At 39.2% G+C, this 23245-nt stretch overlaps 1 protein-coding gene across 2 annotated transcripts in view; it reads right to left on the bottom strand.

Moving 5' to 3' along the window:
• Window positions 1-7043: 7043 nt before the first annotated feature.
• Window positions 7044-23245, bottom strand: part of CUL2 (cullin 2) — a 135031-nt gene continuing 118829 nt past the window's right edge. The window contains exons 18-21 of one of the 2 annotated variants that reach the window (XM_036259174.1): window positions 13095-13297; window positions 10423-10524; window positions 8609-8725; window positions 7044-7606 (exon numbers count right to left, since the gene is read on the bottom strand). In XM_036259174.1, the coding sequence (XP_036115067.1) occupies window positions 7475-7606; window positions 8609-8725; window positions 10423-10524; window positions 13095-13297 (554 nt within the window). In that variant the 3' untranslated portion in view covers window positions 7044-7474. Of the gene's footprint in view, window positions 7607-8608; window positions 8726-10422; window positions 10525-12518; window positions 12537-13094; window positions 13298-23245 lie in introns of those variants that run through there. The other variant, XM_036259181.1, reaches the window with a different exon arrangement.

Below are 23245 nucleotides of genomic sequence, written 5' to 3'. Positions count from 1 at the left end.
GATGGAGGTTGTCATCTTTCTTGGCTGTCAATGTTTAAAAATGGTTATTTTTAAATGTATAATCTAAACAAGGAATCTCAGATATTTACTTCATAGCATAGCATTGATTTGAATTTAGTCACTTCAGCTGTATAGTAAGTTAAAATGATAAAACAGCTTTTTTGTTTTTTCTAGTCAGCAATTTTTCCTTTAATGTCAGAGTACTTCTGTTGTATAATTGACCTCCTTGGGGCAGATGTTATACAACTTATGCTAAAGAGTTTATTTTGCCTAAAAGTAGATATTTGCTTATCACATCTGTCCTTTCTTCCCTAGAAGACAGGTAAAACCACCCACTTTAAGGAATTGAGGCTCTCAGCGTAAGATTGTGTGCTATGCTAAGAGTAGTCTCCTGAGCTAGCTGATACCTAAATAGAACTGTTATAAAAGTCACAGAAAACTTACCTTTTTCCTGCAATACCAAGCTCTGCCAAGAAAAATATCAATCTGGCATACAGGAAAAAATTAGCAACCCACTAACTTTACCCCTTCCCCAGGAGTGCTAACTTCAATACTGCAATTCTCAATTACTGCAACTATTAATAGTAAGCTACTAACAACAAGGAAAAAAAAAAAAACAATAATAAAGAAAATCTTAAAAACCCATCCTTTCTTATTCAAGTTCTTTTCCACAAGCTGATTCCCAGAGATTCCCTCTTTTTGCTGAAAAATAATACTATTAGACTTGTCAGGAAAATGCAAAACACTAAGCTATTTGACCCTGAAGAGCAGTGCTTAACCAGTACTTGACAAAGATTTGTGAATATGAGATAATCTGATGACAGATTTCCTTTTGGCTCAATTACCCAACTTCCATAAATGTTTCCTTGACTCAAGGTAGGGGTGACAGAAACCCAACTCAAGACCTAGGAAGACAAATTCTAGAACTTTAATAAACAACAAAACACTCTCAACCCTTTCACTCTTGTGTTTATGACTTTTAAAATGTACACAATGTGGTAAACGTGTGTTACTCTCTAGTCACATTTAACCTGGACATTAATCGATGGGCTAGAGTCAGAGAAATGAGATGGAGTAAAAGGTCTATATGGAATGGTTTCTAAAATTCAGGATCAGAGCTTCCATGCAATAGAGCTCAGACCTGCCTGCTCCACTCACTTATCTCAAAAGCACATCAAATGCAAAGTGTCTACAACCAAGACCGCAAGTGCCTTCTCCATCCTTGTCCTGTCCCCAGGGTTCCTCATTCACCAAGTGATGTTAGTTGTGAAAGTCAAAAATCTAGGTGTTATCTTTGACTCATCCTTTTCCTCACTCAATCCACTATTAAATTGTGACAATTTTATCTACTTTATCCCTCTAGAGATCACCACTGCCACTCATGTAAACTATTTATCTTCTACCGAGGTCTAACCCCACATACCTGTCATTAGCCTAGAGAGTCCATTCTTCACCATAATTCAGATTATCCATTTCCCACTAAACTTTGCAATTATTATTATAAATAGTTCACAAATACCAAAGGAAAAATATATGAATATGTACACTATTAAAGCATAATAAAATGAATATTCATTCACCAATCACCCAAGTTAAGCAAATTTAGCAATATTTTTTCATGCAAATATAACTCCCCTGCTTAAAATCCACGTAATTCACTCATACAGTTCTTTTGATTCTCAGGTTCTGGCTGTCACTTCTTACCTCGGGATCTTTGCTGTTACTCCTGTTAGAATATGCTCTCCTGCCTTCATTGCCCCTTTAACTTCTCTCATGCAATGCTCCTCAGAGTACCCAGGGTCTCCTTTCACAAGTATAAGATACTTGGAATAGGCTGGCCAGTGTGGCTCAGTGGTTGAGCATTGACCCATGCAATTCCCGGTCACGGCACATGCCCAGGTTGTGGGCTGATCACTAGTGGGGGGCATGCAGGAGGTGGCCAATCAATGTTCTCTCTTGTTGATGTTTCTGTCTCTCTCTTCCTCTCCCCTTCTCTCTCTAAAATTAATAAAGAAAAAATATTTTTAAAAAATTAAATTTAAAAAGACACTTGGAATGACATATTTATGACTGTGACAAGTCTAAAAGCTCCATGTGGGCACAGACCTTATCTTTTTGCTAATCATTGTAGCAACTGTACCCATAGTACCCTGGCACCAATAAATGTTTGCCAGATGAAAGGAAGGTGAATTGCCTGAGTATTAGATGGAGGACTGGGGAAGGAAAAAACCTTAGAATTCCTTATGAAGTGCAGTCAGTGCATATGAAAAGTATTTCTCCCCATCAATCCTACCTTTGATGAATTCTAGTCTATGAATTTTTTGTTTCATGTAAGGATTGCCTAATTAAAGTGCTTCAGCCTTAGAAATGTTTCATGAACATACCAACCTTCAACCAGTGGGCCTCTCCATATTAATTTCTATTTACTTAGCTGAGGCCTATGTACAAATATGCCCTTAGGACTAGTATTTTAAAAGTTCACATCTTAAACTCTGACCTTCTTCAACCAAGAATCTGTCCTAGGAGCCAAAAATTAAAAGCCCAATAAGTTATCCATTACTACTATATAGTTCAAAAAGTGTTAACTGAAAACAGGTTTGCATTGAATAAATATACTTGATATAAATGTTCTATAGTTGTACATGTGAATGTAAAATATTATATTCACAAGTACCATTTGCCATGAATCAGCTGTGAGCCAAGTCACTTAACCATGTATATTTACATCTTAAATAAGCATCTTAAGGAACAAAAAATGAAGTGTTTATTATCACAAATTATTTAACTAGAAATCAATTTTTCCTTAAAAGTCAGGTAAAACTATTCTTAATGTATAAAATGAAGTTATTTCTATGTATCTTATAGGCTATACTATATAGAAAGACTGTTTTTATTAGGACCACAACTCTGACTGGGATTAAATACAGGTGCTACAGTTTCTGGCAATGACTCCTGGAAAACTCTCTTCATTAGTTTCCTCATTTATAAAATACAGTGTAGCCTACTCCCTGGTACAGAAGTTAAGAACTAGGAGAAAATCTATGTAATGACCTAAACATTTGCTAAGCTTGGTCACTGACTGATTACTAACAAAGCTTGCCAGAGATGTTTTCCTTTAGGACTATAAGGTAAAGATAAGAAAACCATCCAGAGACCAAAGGACCCTTTTTTTTTGTTGTTTTGTTTTGGTTTTTTTATCCTCACCGAGGACATTTTTCCATTTTTTATTCAGACAGAGCAGGAAGGAGAGAGAGGAAGAGAGAGAGAGAAACATCAATGTGAAAGGGACACATCGACTGACTGCCACCCACACGACCCAACCAGGGCCGGGGACAAACTGCAACCGAAGTACATGCCCTTAGTGGGAACTGAACCCGGGTCTCTCTGGACCGCAGGCCAACGCTCTAACCGCTGAGCCAAACCAGCCAGGGCCCAAAGGACCCTTTGATGGCATGAACTTTTCTAATTATACCTTTATTATAATATTAAAATCTCCTCCCAAGGTGGCGCTTATATGCTATTTTCCATACATGCAATATACATATAGCTATGTCCACTTATTGCTCATGCACACCCCAAACATACCTTAACATGCGATGATATAAGCAACTAGCCCTATAATACCATGTGGTCTTCTGTTCTAGGGGAATGATCCCCAGTGCATTCCTTGCTCATTGGCTTACAACAAAGTTCCTACTAACACAATCAACTTGGAGTGTCCTTTTGGCTGACAACTACAAAGTGGCCGGACCTGTTTCAGGTCAGTAACAAGAGGAATATTGCCTAGTTAACAAGATTATCTGAAGACCAAATAAAATAACCTATGTGAAAGCTCCTGTCACCGTCTGCAGTTAAAAAAGTAAAAAAAAAAAAAAAAATTAACAGAAATTTTATAGCACTGCAGGATACATGTTACAAAATCCTATAGGTATATACATCATACATAAAATAAAACACAAATCCTAGACTATCTATTCTTTTGTTTGTATTAAATCAGATGGCATAACATTTTGAACTACATCATAGAATGAATCTGTACCTACAGTAGCAATTAATATAACTGGTCTCAAAGGGAAAGGATGGATTGTTGACAAGAGCTGCACTGGCTGTTAAATGTATCATGGACTCATGTGTGTCAACTACTTTAGTATCAATGTATTTTTTAAGGCCTCTGAAAGTTTTACTCACATTATTTTTATTTTTTGAGATAAAGCACAAAGAACCCTCTCCTCTTCTTCTTCTTTCCTTTCTTATTTTTTTATTTTTTTAAATCCTCACCCAAGGATATTTCTCCATCCATCTTCAAATAGAATGAAAGAAAGAGATAGGAAGAGAGAGAAACATCGATGTGAGATAGGTACATCAATTGGTTGCCTCCCGCACAACCCCGACCAGGGCCAGGGACTGAACTGTAACCAAGGTACTTGCCCTTGACTGGAATCAAACCCTTGATCCGTTGGTCTGAGGGCTGACGCTCTAACTGCAGAGCCAAACCGGCCAGAGCGTCTTTCCTTTTTTAAGCTCTGACCCTTTCGGCCCAAAAGCATGAGGCGCACAACCTACTCTGGGCTATGTGCTCAGATCTCCTGCAGTAAGGCTTTTGGGAGACTGGAATACTTCCCTCATTCTCCACGGGGGAAGGTGTGGCCTAAAATTCATTCTATACACTGCTCCCTTTTGGGCTGATGGGTTGGTTAAACTATCAGGCCTCTTTCTTACTCACACACAGGCATGTCTTGACTATATTTCCCTTCAGATAAAATGGAAAAAGACGCAGCGAAAACTCCTGTCAGTCATTTCTGTAGACTTCAGCACAAGTATTTTGCCAATTTTCGAGTATAATATACTGGGTTGGGCAAAAGTAGATTTGTAGTTGTAGTACAAGAAACAGAGTTTATTCTTGTATTATTATTAATTATTGTATTATTTTCCATATAAACTGTAAACCTACTTTTGCTCCACCCCATATTTTTTGACAGATACCAAAATAAGACTTGATTTAACATTTATAAATATTTAAGAACAAATGAATCAATTTGGAAAACTTTACCAAAAAGTTATTACAACAAAGGTTTGTTCTCTTGACAGTGAAATGTATATTATATAGTCTGCCATTACATTTCTCTCTAGGAAGAAAGGTAACATGAGATATACAGTATATAAGTCATTATACGCTCAGGGTTTTTTTTAAACCCTTAAGAAACACAAGTTAGAAAGAGTGCAATCCAACAAACCAACTAGGAAAGCTATTTTTTTTTTTTTTTTATAAAGGCCTCATCTGTTAGAAATATACACTAAAGTATTATAAGTGAAATGACTATGTGGAACGTACTTTAAAAGATTCTAGCCCTGGCCGGTTTGGCTCAGCGGTTAGAGCATCGGCCTGCGGTCCGGAGAGACCCGGGTTCAGTTCCCACTAAGGGCATGTACCTCAGTTGCAGTTTGTCCCCGGCCCTGGTTGGTCGTGCGGGTGGCAGCCACTCAATGTGTCCCTTTCACGTCGATGTTTCTCTCTCTCCCTCCCACTCTATCTGTGCAAAAAATGGAAAAATGTCCTCGGGTGAGGATAAAAAAAAAAAAAGATTCTAGCCCTGCCCTGGCCAGTTTGGCTCAGCGGTAAGAGCGTCGGCCCGCGGATCAGAGAGTCCTGGGTTCAGTTCCCGCTAAGGGCACGTATCTCGGTTGCAGTTTGCTTCCAGCCCTGGTTGGAGGCGTGTGGGTGGCAACCACTGGATGTGTCTCTCTCACATCAATGTTTTTCTCTCTCTCTCTTCCTCCCTCTCTCCCTGCCACTCTATCTGAAGATAAATGCAAAAATGTCCTCGGGTGAGAATAATAGATTCTAGCCCTGGCTGGTTTGGCTCAGAGGTTAGAGCATTGGCCTGTGGACTGAAGGTTGTGGGTTCGATTCCTGGCCCCAGTCATGATGGTGTGGGAGGCAACTAATCGATGTGTCTCTCTCACATCAATGTTTCTCTCCCCCTCCTTCCATGCTATCTAAAATTCAATGGAAAAATATCCTCGGATGAGGATTAACAACAACACAAAAAAGATTCTAACTTACAAAATTGTGTGTATGTGTATGTTGTGGTGGAGGGGGGAGATAGGGTAAATAGATAATAAATATGATAACAGCCAGGTCAGTTTGGCTTAGTGGTTAGAGCGTTGGTCGGCAGACCAAACTGTCTCGGGTTTGATTCCAGTCAAGGTCATGTACCTTGGTTGAGGTTCGTCCCCAGCCCCGGTTGGGGTCATGTGGGAGGCAACCAGTCGTTATGAGGTTTCTCTCTCTTTCTCCCTCCCTCCCACTCTACAAATGAAATAATAAAATAAAATAAAATAAAATAAAATAAAATAAAATAAAATAAAATAAAATAAATATATAGACCAGAGTATTCTAATACTGGCTGTTCATACGTATAATAAACAAAATAATGGAATTGCATGTCCTTATATAAGTGGCTGATTTTTTTAAAGGTGTTTAGGTTATGCATTGCTGAGCATAGCTATAACTTATGAATCTAACATGGAAATGTTAGAGGGATATAAGGGGCTTTTGGTATCACAGGATCTCCTACAACTCAGAGAAATGTAAAGGGGAAGGCCATAGAGCTGAAACATTAGTCTATATTAGAATTAATATATTATGAAAACAGAAGACAACTTTTGAATGAAAGGCTCTTTCTATGCCATATTTGAAGTTGCAACACATTCCCCTCATACTCCATTTCTGTGGTGTGAGCACATCAGCAGAAACTCTTGATGGAATTAAATCCTCGGTATTCAAATCACTCATACCCAATGTAGTTCCAATCCTTAAAAAGAAAACATTCTTTATGCTGAATGCATTTTTATGTACTCAAGAATAATAATCGACATATTTCAGTAGGATTTAAGTAGGAGTACAACTGAATTAAACCATTCAGATAAAAATGCAACTAAAGCTGCATTAGCTGCTTTGATGACTCATGAACATTTATATATATATATATATCATTTAGTGTGATACTCCAGCCACATAAAAAAGGCATTCTATTTTTTTATTTTTTTTTATTTGACAAGCAGCAATATCATGTTTGTCATTTTAATGTAGATACAATTATTAGGTTATCTGTCATATTACGATATTTAAGTTTTTTATTTTATGTCCTTTAAGATACATTAAAAAACACACATCAACTGCAAATGTGAAGAGGAGAAAAAGCATGGTACCCAACCAAATTTCCACATTTCTGCAATACTTCACTCATTCTTTAATAAAGTTTTAAGAAATGTCAATGACATGAGCTTGAAATATCTCTAGGCATTTTCTCTGATGCTCATGACGTGGCACTGGTAATGTTGTAAACAGCAGAAAAACAGGGGCTGCCAAATGACCAAATTATGGAGGCATAGGCCTGCTCTTTTCCCCACAGGAACACACCAAATGGTGATGGCAATGATCTTCTCACACACACACAGGAGGAGAGCAACATCACGCTACGTAACTGTATTCATCTGCTGAAGCCTGGCTGCGTTCAATGTACTGTTTGTCTATCAGCACTTCAATACACTTCTTAATCATGCTGATACTAGGGTTAAACCTAGCTCTTGACTGGCTAATCACCTGTAAGAGAGACAAGGGTGTCAAACTACTGCCAATTAATCAGTTATCAATAATTACTTTTAACCAATCAGCTATAAAAGTTACTGAGGTTCCATCAAGCATATCTAAGCCATATAGAAAAATATACTTAAAATAATTATGAAATTATATTAAACAGAATAAAATAATCCTAAATGGATACACATGATATATCAAGTAAGTGAGTATCATAACAGTATTAAAAATTGTGAACTCAGAGAGCAGTGCATAAGGAGATAGGGAGAATTAAATAAATTTTAACATAATGACCCAAAATGATTTGTTATGCAAAGTAAGGAAAAAGCCTAATGTTTATGTTGTAAAAGAATTAAAATAAAAAACATATATACAGCAAAATCTACTATTCATATATAACTAAATTAAACTATAAACTAATCTAAATAAATACCCACACCCTCAAGCTTCCATTTAACCCTTACTCAACTTTCAGCTCTTAGCTGAAGTAATACTTTCTCAAGAAAGCTTTCCCTAAATCAAGACTTTTATGTACATTCTCACAGTACTGTATATCTTTTTTTAATGCACGTTACTGTAATTTTATATTTTCTTGCATATTATTTCAATAATATACTTCTTCCCTATTAGACTGTGAACTCTAAAAGAGCAGGAACCACACTTTGCTTTGCTCTGCATTAAACTCCCAATGACAAGCACAGTACTATCACATCAGAGACACTCAATATATTTATGGTTGAGTATTTGGTGTGGTCAATGTCCTCTAATAACTGGAGAAAAGACTCAATAAACTGGTGAAGTTTATACCTCTAAACTCAAACCAAAGCAAATCTGAATTCAATACTGAAATTGTAAGTGAGTACTCTTCCCATTACATAATCAAGCATATTTTTATGCTATTTGTAAATCATATTATTTCTGTATCATCATTACAAAGAAACATTCCTAATCTGTACATTGGTAATACCCTCTATCCTAAAAAGTTTTGAGGACTCTTTTCCCTTTTACCTCTTGAATAAGGGCATTATGCCGAAGTACTTTTCGTGCTTTCATGATACGAACTATAGCAGCTTGGAGATACATTTTCCGGTCCTCATCCACAGCACTTCTAGTTTGTTCCATTTCCTGTTTTACAGGGGGATGGAAAAAAGCAAATGAGATATTAAATCATCATTGTTCTTAATTCATTTTATATAAGTTTAAATAAATTTCCAATCAATACTGAGCATCACAGTGGAGAAGAGTATAGGGGGAATAAATGGTGATGGACAGAGACTTGACTTGGGGTGGTGAACAGACAATACAGTGTACAGATGATGTGTTATAGAACTACACGCCTGAAACCTTTACAATTTTGTTAACCAGTGTTACCCCAATAAATTCAATATAAAGGAAAAAAAATACTGAGCATCAAATTATAGTTATTATGCATCCAATATCACATACTCTTTACCAAAAGAATATTTACAATGAGTTATACATAATTTGCTGAGTTCAAGTTGGAAGGTTATTTTCAAAAATTAATATACTGTAGACTATATTCAATATTTATATTCAATATAAACTTATTTTCAAGACTGCTGCCCTATCAGTGAGTACAGACACTATACCACAATGCTTTTAGATGCTTTAGTAACTGGCTCCAAACGCATACTGGATCAGGTTTCAAGGGGAAGAACTGTGGAGGATTCTATTTGGCTCAAGCAGAGAAGCCAGGAAGGATGGGCCAGAAAAGGCATAGCTCCAGGCTTCTCAAGGTAATAACAGAAGCAAGGAACAGAAGCAGGCAATTGCACATTAATAGGGACCTCATAACAACTTTTAAAAGATAAAATATAACCCATATACTACAAATGATTATTCATTAGTCTGAAGGAAAAAATATTAAACTTTTTTTTTTTTTATAATCCTCACCCGGGGATATTCCTCCATCTATCTTCAGATGGCGGGGGGGGGGGGGGGGGGGGGGATGGATCGATGTGAGGGAAACACATCAACTGGTCGCCTCCTGCAAGACCCTGACCAGGGCCAGGAACTGAACCGCAACAGGAATAGAACCTGCGATTCTTTGGTCCACTGGCCAAAGCTGTAACTGCTGAGCCAAACTGGCCTGGACAGAATATTGAACATTTTAGAGTTCAAATATAATAGCAATTCATTAACATTTGTTTCCCCATGGGGAAGTTCCTGAAGAGGGCCTGACATATTATATACCTTCACATCCTGCCCTAAGCCCAAGAACATGATGCCACATAGGTGGCAATAAGGAAACATAATGATGTGATGTGAACAAGCTATCCCAGAACTAAGCAATAATCACTGCTGAGTTAAAAGAATCAACAGCACACGTGCAAACTGGCTCATCTGGTAGTCTGGACCCCACTCCATACCTCACAGATTAGAAATGGAGTTCTGACAAGATCCCCAGGTAGTTCATTTGCCCAAGAAAGTTTGAGAAGCATTTTTAACAACTCTTCTTTGACAGAAATGTGTTGTACAACTTTCCCTTATTTTACAAATGAAAAACATGAGATATTACTAATCAATGTAGGAATTTTTTGTAAGACGTGTCTCAAAGCAATACCTTTAGTTTAAGAGCAATGCAACACCCTTTTCCTTAGGTACCCATTGTACTACTGTTTTTAAAATTTAAAATACTGGCAGTGATTCTGTTTGTAAGGTTTGTAAATGCAAAGAATAAGCTAGAAAAGATGTATCTTATAATTAATATTGATGTGCAAAGTTTTATATCATCTCAATGTTACTCTACTTGCAAAGTATAATGCTTATTTCCAAAAGAAATTACATAGAAAAGCACTTACCTGTGGTGTGTCTTTCTGCATTGATGTAGTAATTTTAAATTTTGTTCTTTTACTGCTGAAGTTCATATTTAATGAAAATGAAGATTCTGCATCAATATCTTCCTACAATAAAAAATAATTCACTTAACATGTATAAAACATAAAACCATTACATAAGAGTTGCTACAAATAATATGCTATGAAATAACCAAGCAAAAAAAAAAACTAAATTCTCATAATCTTTTACATTATGAAGATTATTTAAGAGAAAATAACTGTCTTCTGTCAAAGAAGTAAAAAACAATTCTTTAAGAAGTAAAAAACAATTCTTTTCTAATTTTACACTTGATAGAATTTTAATCAGTTTAGATTAAATAAATAATCCATTTTCTGGCCCAACTATTATTACATGTATTATTACCTTTGTATAAGACAGAAGAGTCAAGCTCATTGGCTTAAACAGAATTTAATTATTTTTTTTATCCTCACCCAAGGACATTTTACATTTATCTTGAGATAAGAGAGGGAAGGAGAGGAGGAAGACAGAGAGAGAAACATCGAAACATCGATGTGAGAGACACATCAACTGGCTGCCACCCACATGACCCCAACTGGGGCCGGGGACAAACTGCAACTGAAGTACATGCCCTTAGTGGGAAACGAACCCAGGTCTCTGTGGTCCGTGGGTCTCTAACCACTGAGCAAAACCAGCTAGGGCCAGAATTTAATATTTTAAGTTTTATGAAATACCAAGACTCATAATTTTTCTGTCACCCCATTTTAAAAAACCATTAAACCAAATGTTTTTTTAAGTGCTGCAATAACAAAATACCAATTATAAGTAACCTGACTATAAAAGCAAGCTACTTCCGCCCTGGCCGGTTTGGCTCGGCAGCTGGAGCGTTGGCCTGCAGACCAGAGAATCCTGGGTTTGGTTCCCGCTAGGGGCATGTGCCAAAAAAAAAAAAAAAAAAAAAAGCAAGCTGTTTCCAGTGGCACATACATATCATTTCTCCATGACCCTGGTGTAATTCTGACAAGACTTTGCTCTTCAATTCATGTTTTATTCACTCTGCCAGATGCAAGTGGCCTCTTCTCAAGTGAAAGTGTGTAAGCCCATTTTTAGAATAACAACTTCTCTATCAGGCTTAAGAAAGCCACTCATATCATTAGTGGAATTTCTCTATCAGCAGGATCAAGAAGCACTCATTCTTCATAATAACATAAGAAATTCTAAGAAACCAGCAGATTCATAATTAAAGTTTAATGTGCAAACAAGCAATTTATATTTATTTTGTACATTTTTGGGCAGTGAAAATAACATATTTTAAAAATATATAGACCATAGTGGCTCAGTGGATAGAGCATGGTCCCATGGACTGAGAGATCCCAGTTTGATTCCCAGTAAGGGGGCGTGCAGGAGGCAGCCAATAGATGTTTCTTACATCAGTGTTTCTGTTTCTCTCCTTTCCTCTCTCGCTACAAAAAAAAAAAAAAAAATCAATAAAAACAAAATTTTTTAAAGTTTTACATCTCAATTGCTGTAATTAAAATCTTAACATGAAGTATTTTAATATTTTGTTAAGATTCTGAAGTCAAAAAATGTAATCACTTCTCAAAATTAAGAAAAGCCTTTGAAAAGATTTGAATTTCAGAATATATGCAATTTAGAGCTGTTCAACTATAGGCTATAAAATGTTATCATAATTTTAGGAATGGTCAAGCAAAATGAATTTATGAGAGAAATAAGTTATAGGCTATTAACTTTACCAAAATAAAAATGAAATACCATCGCCTGGCCAGTGTGGCTCAGTGGCTGAGCGTCGACCCATGCACCAAGAGGTTGCTGGTTCGATTTCCCATCAGGGCACATGCCCAGGCTGTGGGCCGAATCCCCAGTGGGAGGCATGCAGAAGGCGGCCCATTGATGTTCTCTCTCACTGATGTTTCTATCTCTTTCTCCTTCTCCCTTCCTTTCTATCTAAAATCAATAAAGAAAAAAACAAAACAAAAACCATCTATAAAAATTTTTTCTTACAGGCACAATAATTTGATGTTGTAGATTTAACCCACGTCTCTTGCTTTCCATAACCATTTAATTATCCAAGATATACTACAATAACAAAAACTTGTTACTGGAAAGAAAGAGAAAGAAAAAAAGGAATATACTATTGGCTTATTATCCTCCTGACAGGTATTAGAAAATATGACAGTTATTTGAGTCCTGAAATTAAAGTGTTTGAGATGAAGTTACACATGTTGAATATCATACAAATGACAATAATACGCTATCACTTGCTACTACAGAACCATGCAATTAAATATTAACTAATGACATTAACACACACACACACACACACAAACACACTCCTTATAATAAGCTACAGTTTTCAACTTCCATTAATCAAAATACTCCTGATAGCAATTCTTTCCAAATTTTTCAGGAAACTGTCATAGTGTAGGACAAATGAAATCAAACTATAAAGGACCCATAGTTAACAACTTACATAGCCTTCCCTGTGACTCCTCAAGTTTACAGCTGTAAGGAACTGGCAGTAATGTAGCTGATTCAAGTGCTTTCCAAAGTACCAAGGGCATTAATAATCATAATCTACTTTCAATACTGTGAATATCCCATGAAAAGGCTTTAATGTTTAAAATACTTAGATTCCTTGACTTTTAAATTCCCATACCTTTTCTGAATCATGGTTAATCATCTTCACATCAAGTAATGATTTAATTGTTTTTGTCAGTTCCTTTTCATTCATCTGAGTGCTATCTTGAAGCTCTTTATAGCTGACAGTTTCACTGTTGTTGAAGGCTAGAAGAACTGCCATTTGGTATGTTGTAACCATGGCTACATATGGTTTTCCCAAATAGTTCATTTTAACTTCACCTATAATTAAAACAAAATTGTGACAATAAAAATGATCATTCAAAGAAACATTTTGAAATTACTTAACTGTTTATTTTAGATATTTCTCCTGAAGTAAAGACTTATTCATTGTTGTAAAGCCATTCCTGCTAGCAATGTAATTATTTTGTTTGAGGGTTTGGGAATAGGACTCTTAACGTATAAATCACAGTTAAGCTATCATAACTTTACCAGCAGGGTTTAAACAATGTCTTTAAACAGTCAATGGAAGGCTAACTAAAATTTAGGGGGAATGTGGGGTTAGGAAAAGAAACAGACAGCCCTGGCCAGTTTGGCTCAGCGGTTAGAGCATCAGCTCCCGGGTTCGGTTACTGTTAAGGGTTAAGGGCACGTACCTCAATTGCAGTTTGTTCCCGGCCCCAGATGGGGTCGTGTGGGTGGCGACTAGTCAATGTGTCTCTCTCACATCAATGTTTCTCTCTCTCTCTTCCCCCCTCTCTCCCTCCCACTCTATCTGAAAAAAAATGCAAAAAAAAAAAAAAAGTCCTCAGGTGAGGATAAAAATAAAAATAAAATAAAAAAATAAACAGACAAAGGAGAGGGAATGTTGGCTTGCTAATATATTAGCCACTCCTTCATGTGCTCTCTCTATCTGCTCTATCCCAGGTAAGGGTCAACCTTATAGGAAATACTTATCCTACAGTTCCGATGAAAAGATTTTAATTATTTAGGAGAGCATAATTGCCAATAATACATCAGATAAGGGGTTAATTTCCAAAATTGAGTACTCATACAACTCAATTAAAGGAAGACAAAGAACCCAATTAAAAAATGGGCAGAGTACCTAAAGAGATACCTCTCTAAAACAGGACAAACAAATGGCCAAGAGACATATGGAAAAAATGCTCAACATCACTAATCATCAGAGAGATGCAAATTAAAACAACAATGAAGTATCACCTCAACCTGCCAGAATGACTGCCACCAACAAATCATCAAACAACAAGTGTTGGCGAGGGTGTGGAGAAAAGGGGACTTTAGTACACTGCTGGTGGAAATGCAGACTGGTGCAGCCACTATGGAAAACAATATTGTGTTACCTCAAAAACCTAAAAAATTAAAAATTGAATTGCCATTTGACCCAGTGATCCCACTTCTAGGAATATACCCTAAGAAGCCTGAAACACCAAGCAGAAAGAATATATATAACCCCATGTTCATAGCAGCGCTATTTACAATAGCTAAGATCTGGAAATAGCCCAAGTGTCCATCAACAGATGAGTGGATAAAAAAGCTGTGGTACATATACACAATGGAACACTATGCAGCTGTAAGAAAGAAAGATCTCTTATCCTTTGAGATGGCATGGAGGGACCCGAAGAGTATTATCCTAAGTGAAACAAGCCAAGCAGAGAAAGACAAATATCACATGATCTCACTTATTTGTGGAATATAATGAACAAAACAAAGTGATGAACAAAAAAATAGACCCAGAAACATAGAAGTAGAGTACAAACTGACAAACCTCACAAGAGGGGGTGGGGAGAGAGGGAAGAGATAAACCACAGAACTTACATGCATGTATATGTAACCAATGGACATAGACAAAAAAGCTGGGGATGGGGTGGCGGGGGCTGGTTTAGGAGGAGGGTGTCAATGGGGGAAAAAGGAGAAACATCTATAACAAAAATAAATTAATAAAAAAATAAAATAAAGATTTTAATTATTTTAAACTACAATTTCTGCCAAAATTGTTAAAATAACATCTGCCTTCCCAACAATTTTCTAGGGGAAAACAAAAATGGCAGGAAAGACAGATCTTAATTTTATTTAGACAGTTGATAGAATAACAGTGTGCTAGACTCTACCTTACCCTCAAGAGCCATAAAATATACAGCAGGTTTAGGTGTACTGCAGTTCTGCAATATCCCAAGGAGAGAACACACTGAAAAACTTGTATGACCAACATGTATAAATTCTGTAACACTCAGTAACATGTTAAAAAAAAGTTAATGTGATTTCCGGTCATGATGGTGGCGTAGGTAAACACAGTATTGCCTCTTCCCAAAACCACATCAACTAAACTACAACACAACCATCATTGAGAACCACCTGAAATGCAGCCGAATATAAGTCCTAAAACTACAAAATTAAAGAAGAAGCCACATCGAGACTGGTAGGAGAGATGGAGGCACATACTGGCTGGTCCCACACCCACATGTGGAAGATAAAATCAGGAGGGACACCTCAGCTGTGAAGTTCCTCCCTGAGGAGTGAGGAGTGAAGGGTCCCCATCATACAACAGGCGCCCGGCTCAGGGTTCCAGTGCCAGGAAGAGAAGTTCCCATAACTTCTGGCTGTTAACCCAGCAGGAACTGAGGCTGAGGAAGGCTGAGGCTTCTGAAGCCCCAGGCAGTTCCTCTTAAAGGGCCCACGTGACTTGCTCCCTCTAAACTCGGATGGGGCAGCTTGAAAGCCACCAGAGACATACAGGGAAGGACAGAGCTGTTTGGCCTCAGGACGAGAGCTGGAGAGGTGGCTTTCTCCTGGACAGATGTGACCGCGAAAGCCCTTGTTCCTTTGGTGAGCCCTTCCCTGGGGCAGCAATGTCATATCTGGACCTCCAGCAACCAGGCTCACATTGTTTGCCCTGCCCTGGTGATTCCCTGAGGCCCCACCCCACCCAACTTTTGGGTGCACACAAGCTGTTTCCAGTGACTTTACCATAGGATTGGCCTGTCTTGGATCCTGCTTCAGAGTTTCCTAATCTCTCAGCGAGCCCCATACCTCTTCTTAAGTGGTCCCAGGACTGGCACTAGAAGCGACCAGCCTTGGTTCACAACTTGGCTTTTCCTGGGTACCTCCAAGCCCAGCAAAGAAGCAGCCATCAGCAGATCACTTTGTAGCTTATGCTGGGTGGCCCCAGGTAGAACACAGGCACTGGCTAATCTTGCCCCAGAGCCAGCACACCCACTGAACAGCTTCAGACCACATCAAAACACCACCACCCAACCACCTCCACAAGTGACACACTCAATGAGCGGACTCGGTGGGTACCAGAGCCCTGATGAAGTAAGTCTTACTCTGTGTGTTGAGCCCCTGCACAGCTGATCTTCCAAGGGAGTCAGAGGCCAGTAGTCAGTGAGCAGAGCCAGTCCTTGCAGCTGATCAGCCTGAGTAAATCCCTCCCATAGACATGCCAACAACAATCAAGACTCAATTACAATAGAAGGTGTATAGTCCACACAAGGAGGGTCCACCTTGAGGGTCCAGCTGGGGTGATCAGGGAGGCTGTGCCACTGGATCCTATAGGACACCTACTACAATAGGCCACCTTATGAAGCTTAGGAGATGTAGCAACTCTTCCTCATACATAGAAACAATCACAGGAAAGCAGTCAATATGAGGAGACAAAGAAACATGTCCCAGATGAAAGAAAAGAACAAAACTCCAGGAAAAGAATTAAACAAAATGGAGATAAGCAATCAATCAGATGCAGAGTTCAAAACACAGATTATAAGGTTGCTCAAGGAACTTGGTGAGACATTCAAGGAACTTAGTGAGACCTTCAAGGAACTTAAGGAGACCTCCTTAAGTCCCTTACTTAGTGAGAACATCAACAACATTAAAAAGGACCAGTCGGAAATGAAGGAAGCACTAACTGAAATAAAGAATAATTTACAGGGAATCAATAGTAGAGTAGGTAAAGCCAAGAAGCAAACCATCAATTTAGAATATAAGGAAGCAAAAAAGACCCAATCAGAACAGCAAAGAGAAAAAAGAACCCCCCAAAATGCGGATAATGTAAGAAGCCTCTGGAACGACTTCAAGCATTCCAACATTCACATCATAGGGGTACCAGAAGGAGAAGAGAGCAGGCAAAAATTGAAAACCTATTTGAAACAATAATGACAAAAAACTTCCCTAACTTGGTGAAGGAAACAGACATACAAGTCCAGGAAGCACAAAGAGTCCCAAACAAGATGAACCCAAAGAGGCCTACACCAAGACACATCATCATCAAAATCCCAAAGGTTAAATACAAAGAGAGAATCTTTTTTTTATCCTCACCTGAGGACACTTTTCAATTTTTTTGTTCAGATAGAGTGGGAGGGAAAGAGTGGAAGAGAGAGAGAGAGAGAGAGAGAGAGAGAGAGAGATCAACGTGAAAGGGACACATCGAGTGGCTGCCACCTGCACGACCCAACCAGGGCTGGGGACAAACTGCAACCAAGGTACATGCCCTTAGCAGGAACCGAACCCAGGTCTCTCGGGACCCCAGGCTGACGCTCTAACTGCTGAGCCAAACCAGCCAGGGTGACACTGCCAGTTCTTGAGGGCCTCTGAGAAGATCTCCTTAATTTCTTGCTCCCAGGAGACCCTGCCTCCCTTCCAGGGAGGCCTGTTTCTTCTAGGCTCCCTTTTGTTACCCCCTCCCAGCTATCAGTATCCTGATTCTTTCGGTCCCCCTACTCTGTTAGGAAAGCCTTTGAAAACTACTCCAGAACAGGAAATTAATACTCCCACCCTAGCCCGGCTGGTATGGCTCAGTGATTGAGCGTCGACCCATGCACCAAGAGGTAGCTGGTTTGATTCCTGGTCAGGGCACATGACCATGTTGTGGGTCAAATCCCCAGCGGGGGAGTGTGCAGGAAGTGGCCAACTGATGTTCTCTCTCATCGATGTTTCTATCTCTCTCTCCTGGAGCCCCTCCTCTCTCTCTAAAATCAATGAAAAAAATAAATAAATAAATACTCCTACCCTATATCCCTGGATACCTGAGTCCACTACCTGTAATGGTACCAGGTTTCACCCAGAGGCTAAATTGTGCCCCCTCAGACAGGTTCCGGACGGGGAAGAGGGAATGAATGGTTACTGTACATGTTCCTTTCTCAACATCAGATCTGTATATTGGAAGGGAAATACTAAGGGACTTCCAGCTGATCCAGAGAGGTTTATTACTTTGATTAGTGGTATATGCATGACCCATAATCCCAATTGAGGATATTCAATCCCTCTAATCACCTTCCTCACTATTGAGGAAAAACTACTGTTCTATTAAAAGCCAAGGAAGAGCCTGATAAACAACGTACTATGCAGTGTAATAATCAGATCTGGTGGCCAGCAGATGACTTAGTTCCCAATACTAATCCTCAGTGGGACCCCAATGACTGAATAAACTAGGCTCACCTTGAATATTATAGGAACCTACTGCTGAAGGGTATGAAGGACACTGGTTGCTGCCCTGAAAATTGGGGCAAAGTTAGAGACATTCAACAAAAGGCTCATGAAAACCCTTCAGCCTTCTTAGAAAAACTGAAAAAATGCTTAAGACAATACACCACAATAGACCCCATGGACCCAGGGAGGGAAGCTATCCTGAATACCCACTTCATATCCCAGAGTGCTCCAATATCCATAAAAAGTTACAAAAGATAGTGGTGGGATCTACCATTCCCAGCTCCCAATTGGTAGGTAGACTTTAGGATTTTTAACAACATGGATGTTACAGAAAAAAAAGGAAGAAGGAAAGCTGAAAAAGCAAGCTGCTTTTCTGGCTGTTGCCCTCTAAGTAGTTACGGAATAAGAGGCAGAAGACCACTTTGGGTGAGTGACCCCAGCCCCCACCATGGGACCAATCAAAGGTGTCCAGCAAAGCTGGAGTCTAACCAATGTGTATATTGCAAACAAAAGGGTCACTGGGAAGAAAAAAATGCCACAATCATCCTCAGAGAAGAAAGGGAAGCTCCTATTTGCAGTTACCCAGATGAAGACTGATGGGGCCAGGGAGCTTCCCTTTTGGTTCCAAAAGATAACATTTCAATCTTCCATGAGGAACGCCGGATTACTTTGAATATAGAAGGGGGAAAATTTGCATTTCTGTTAGATACTGAAGACACTTACTCTGTTCTTCCTACCCCCAAGGGGGAATGTAATATTAAAGGAATGTCAAGAAACCCAGACACAAAGAAATTCTTTGAGCCCCTGACTTGTGAAATAGGGTCAAAACAGCTGTCACACTCTTTTCTCTATGACTACTAAGTAAATTGGGGGCTACCATACATTTAAGCCAAGAACAAGTTGAAGTACTGATTCCAAATGGAATAGATTTCATGACTCTTCTCCATCATACCCCAAAAGATCAGCAACCTATACCCACAGAGATTCTAGACCAGGTTAATCTGGCTGTTTGGACACATGGAAAAGCCAAAGGACAAAGAATGCCCTACCTGTTTAAGTCATACTCAAACAGCTGTACCAGGGTTAAACAACATCCCTTGAAACCTGAGGCAAAAACAGGAATTGCCTCTGTCCTAATAGCACTGTTAGAACAGGACGTTATCTGGCCTTGTCAGTCACCCGTAAGGAATGCCTTTGAAACACCCTCATCCACAATTGGCCTGCGGTCCAGAGAGACCCAGGTTCAGTTCCTGCTAAGGGCAAGTACTTCGGTTGCAGTGTGTCCCTGGCCCTGGCTAGGTCGTGTGGGAGGCAGCCACTCAATGTGTCCTTTTCACATCGATGTTTCTCTCTCTCTCTCTCTCTCTCTCTCTCTCTCTCTCTCTCTCTTCCACTCTATCTGAACAAAAAATGGAAAAATGTCCTCGGGTGAGGATTTAAAAAAAAGAAACACCCTCACCCTTCCAATTAAAAAACCAGACATAGGAGAATATTGATTTGTTAATGACTTAAGGGCCATGAATGAAGTATTACACCCTACCCATTGTTCCTAAGCCATCTACCCTGTTGGCCAATCCCTCAGGATCTAGCAAATACTACACAGTTCTAAATTTAAAGGATGCTTCCTTTTGCAGTCCCTTGGACTTTGACTCCCAGAAGATTTTTGCATTTGAACAATAAGATCCTGACACCCATCAGAGATCCCAGTATTGCTGGACTGTGTTACTACAAGGTTTCAAAAACTCCCCAGCCCTCTTTGGGCAGGCTCTTGTGAAAGACTGAAAATGGGACTATTCTACAATATGCAGATGACATTTAATTGCCACAGCTCTGATAAAGATTCACAGAAACACTATTCTGAACTTAAACCATCCAGCAGAAAAGGGATACAAAGTATGCCAGAAAAAGGCCCAGATATCCAAACCAGAAGTTAAGTACCAAGGCTTTCATATTTCCTAAGGACAGAGAAGCCTACCAACAGAGCAAAAGGCAATGATAGCCATTATAGCTCCACCATGGACCTGGAGGCAATTGAGAGGGTTTTTTTGGGGGGAATGACAGGATTCTGTAGGCTCTGGATCCCTAATTTTTGTATTATATCCAAGCCCCTATATGATAAGTTGAAAGGAGAAGAGAATACCCCCTTGGAGTGGGATAAAGAGCACTAAAATGCTTTTGAAAACTAAAGATAAAACTACTAAGAAGCTCAGGCCTTGGGCTTGCCTGATTTTGAAAAGCCTTTTGAATTGCAAGTGCCTGAGACTCCAGAAATTGCTGTAGAGGTTTTCATTCAAATGCTGGGGCCTCTAAGATGGATGGACTGCCTATTTTTCTAAGAAACTTGACACAGTGGCACAAGGGTGGCTGCCCTGCCTGAGGGCAGTGGCTGCAGAGTGCATGTTAATGTTAGAAGCAGAAAAGTTAACAATGGGACAGCCACTAACTATACGAATCTCATAGGTAGTCATGGTCCTTGGAACCAAGGGAAATAACTGGTTAATAAGTGGAAGAATGATTCAATACCAGGTGGTGTTGGATAATCCTAACATCACTATAAAAAGCTGTCACACCCTCAATCCTACTATTTTACTGCCAACCTTCTTTGAAGCCCCAGATCTTAACTGTGCTGAAATTCCTGAACAGTGTATTCTAGTAGGAATGACCTTAAAAGTGAGTCGTTAGCCAACTCAGAAGAAAAAAGTGGGAGTAGTACAATATTATAACCAGAAGAGTTAGAAGGGCAGGGTATACAGTGGTAGTGTTAGGTAGGAAAGATAGCCGCTAGGGCAAGAGAAGGGGAAGGGGGGAAAAAGGGAAGTTTGTGTCACCCACTGAACCAAGAAGTCAGCACTCTTGGGACTTGCCACAATAAAATCGCCAAATGTTCTCATAAATTCTGGGAAAAGCCACAACAATGTGAAAGGGGACTTTGAAATCTAGTCTATCTGGCAGAAGAACCTTGAAACCTATGTTGGGGGGGGGGATATAAAACCCTTAAAACTTCACCAGGCAGAGCATTCACACTAGCTGAGTTGCCTGCTTGTGTTTTATGCCAAGTGTATTCTTAATAAATTTGCTTGCTTTGTTTCAACACTGCTTCCTGTCACTCATCTGAATTCTTTCTCGAGTGTGACAAGAGCCAAAGAGGGGAGAGCTGAGCCTCCTTTCACTAGACCTGGCTCTCTGGTAACAGTATCCTTGTTCAACACCATTAAAGTAGGAGCTGTTTCCCCTGGGGTTTCTGCTCAAAAAGCCAAACTCACTTCATTGAACAGAGCCCAGGGAATTAGGAGAAAACAAAACCCTGACAAATATACAAGGGTCTCAAGGTCTGGGTAGTGCTAAATGTTATCACTAAATGTTATTCTTGCTAAATGTTAGAATGTAGCACAGTATTTTGCAAACCAGCTGTAAACAGGATGAGCTTCAGGGAAATTTCAACTGGATGAAAGTAGCCAACTGCAAAGAAGAGATCAACGTGTAATTGACCAAATAGTGTATATAAGCAATGACTGAGCCTCCTTTCCAGGAGAAAGAGCTTTGGATATGAATACTGTTCTCCTTTACTTGCTTCAAGTAAATAAAAACTACCTTGCAACACCCACATCTCATTGAGTAGAGCACCCGGAGTGGCAAATCCGGTGAATTCAGTAACAAAAGAGGGAAAATTCAAAAACCAAATGCAATTCATTTATTTTATTTATTTATTTTATTTTTTAAAATTTTTTATCCTCACCCAAGGATATTTTTTTGTTCAGGTAGAGTGGGAGGGAGAGAGAGGAAGAGAGAGAGAGAGAAACATCGATGTGAAAAGGACACATCGAGCAGCTGCCACCTGCACGACCGACCAGGGCCGGGGACAAACTGCAACCGAGGTACACGCCCTTAGCGGGAACCGAACCTGGGTCTCTCGGGACTGCAGGCCAACGCTCCAACTGCTGAGCCAAACCAGCCAGGGCAATTCATTTATTTTTTTAATCCTCACCTGAGGATATTTTTCTATTTGTCTTAAGATAGAGTGGGAGGAAGAGAGAGGGAGAGCAATGGAGAGACAGAGAAACATGGATGTGAGAGGGACACATAGACTGGTTGCCTCCCGCCAACCTGACCAGGTCTAGGGACGAACCACAACCGGGCACGTGCCCTAGACTGGAACTGAACCAGAGATTCACTGGTCTGCAGGCTGACTCTCTACCTCAGAGGCAAACTGACCAGGGCGCAATTAATAATATTTTATTACATTAATAACAGGCATCAAGTAACTGGAAACAATCAGGAAAATATGAATATGTACTGGATGTTAGGTAATATTAAAATCCCTCATTATTGAAGTCTGTTATGAGAAGAATTCAGTCAGTGATAGAATCACTTTTAAGGTATGTGCAAACAATACTGTATGACTTTCATTTTATCAGATTTCCAAGATTTCATTTTAGCAAACAGTAACTACTGACACATAATGATTTACAGTTCCCTATGTGCTAACTGGATCTATCACATATATTATCTGTGTATTATCTACATGTCTTTATATTATCCAATGAAGTGTTATTTCCCTTGAGTTCATCTTTTCTCAACTTATCTCTCAGCAACTGACCTGGGATTCCTGCAACTTCTTGCTCTGCCACAAATGAAACTTATTTATATCCAGACAGTGTAACAGTTTCCAGGTTCTGTATTTATATCTCTTCATCAAGTTAAATTTTCTCAGAATAATTCTATCCAATGTCCTAGACATAAATCCAATGGAATTTTCATTTCTCTCATTCAGTAACTATCACATCTGAT

This window comes from Molossus molossus, unplaced genomic scaffold (genome assembly GCF_014108415.1).
Source record: "Molossus molossus isolate mMolMol1 unplaced genomic scaffold, mMolMol1.p scaffold_m16_p_1, whole genome shotgun sequence".
Classification (NCBI taxonomy): Eukaryota; Metazoa; Chordata; class Mammalia; order Chiroptera; family Molossidae; genus Molossus; species Molossus molossus.
This window is presented reverse-complemented; position numbering and strand designations above follow the sequence as displayed.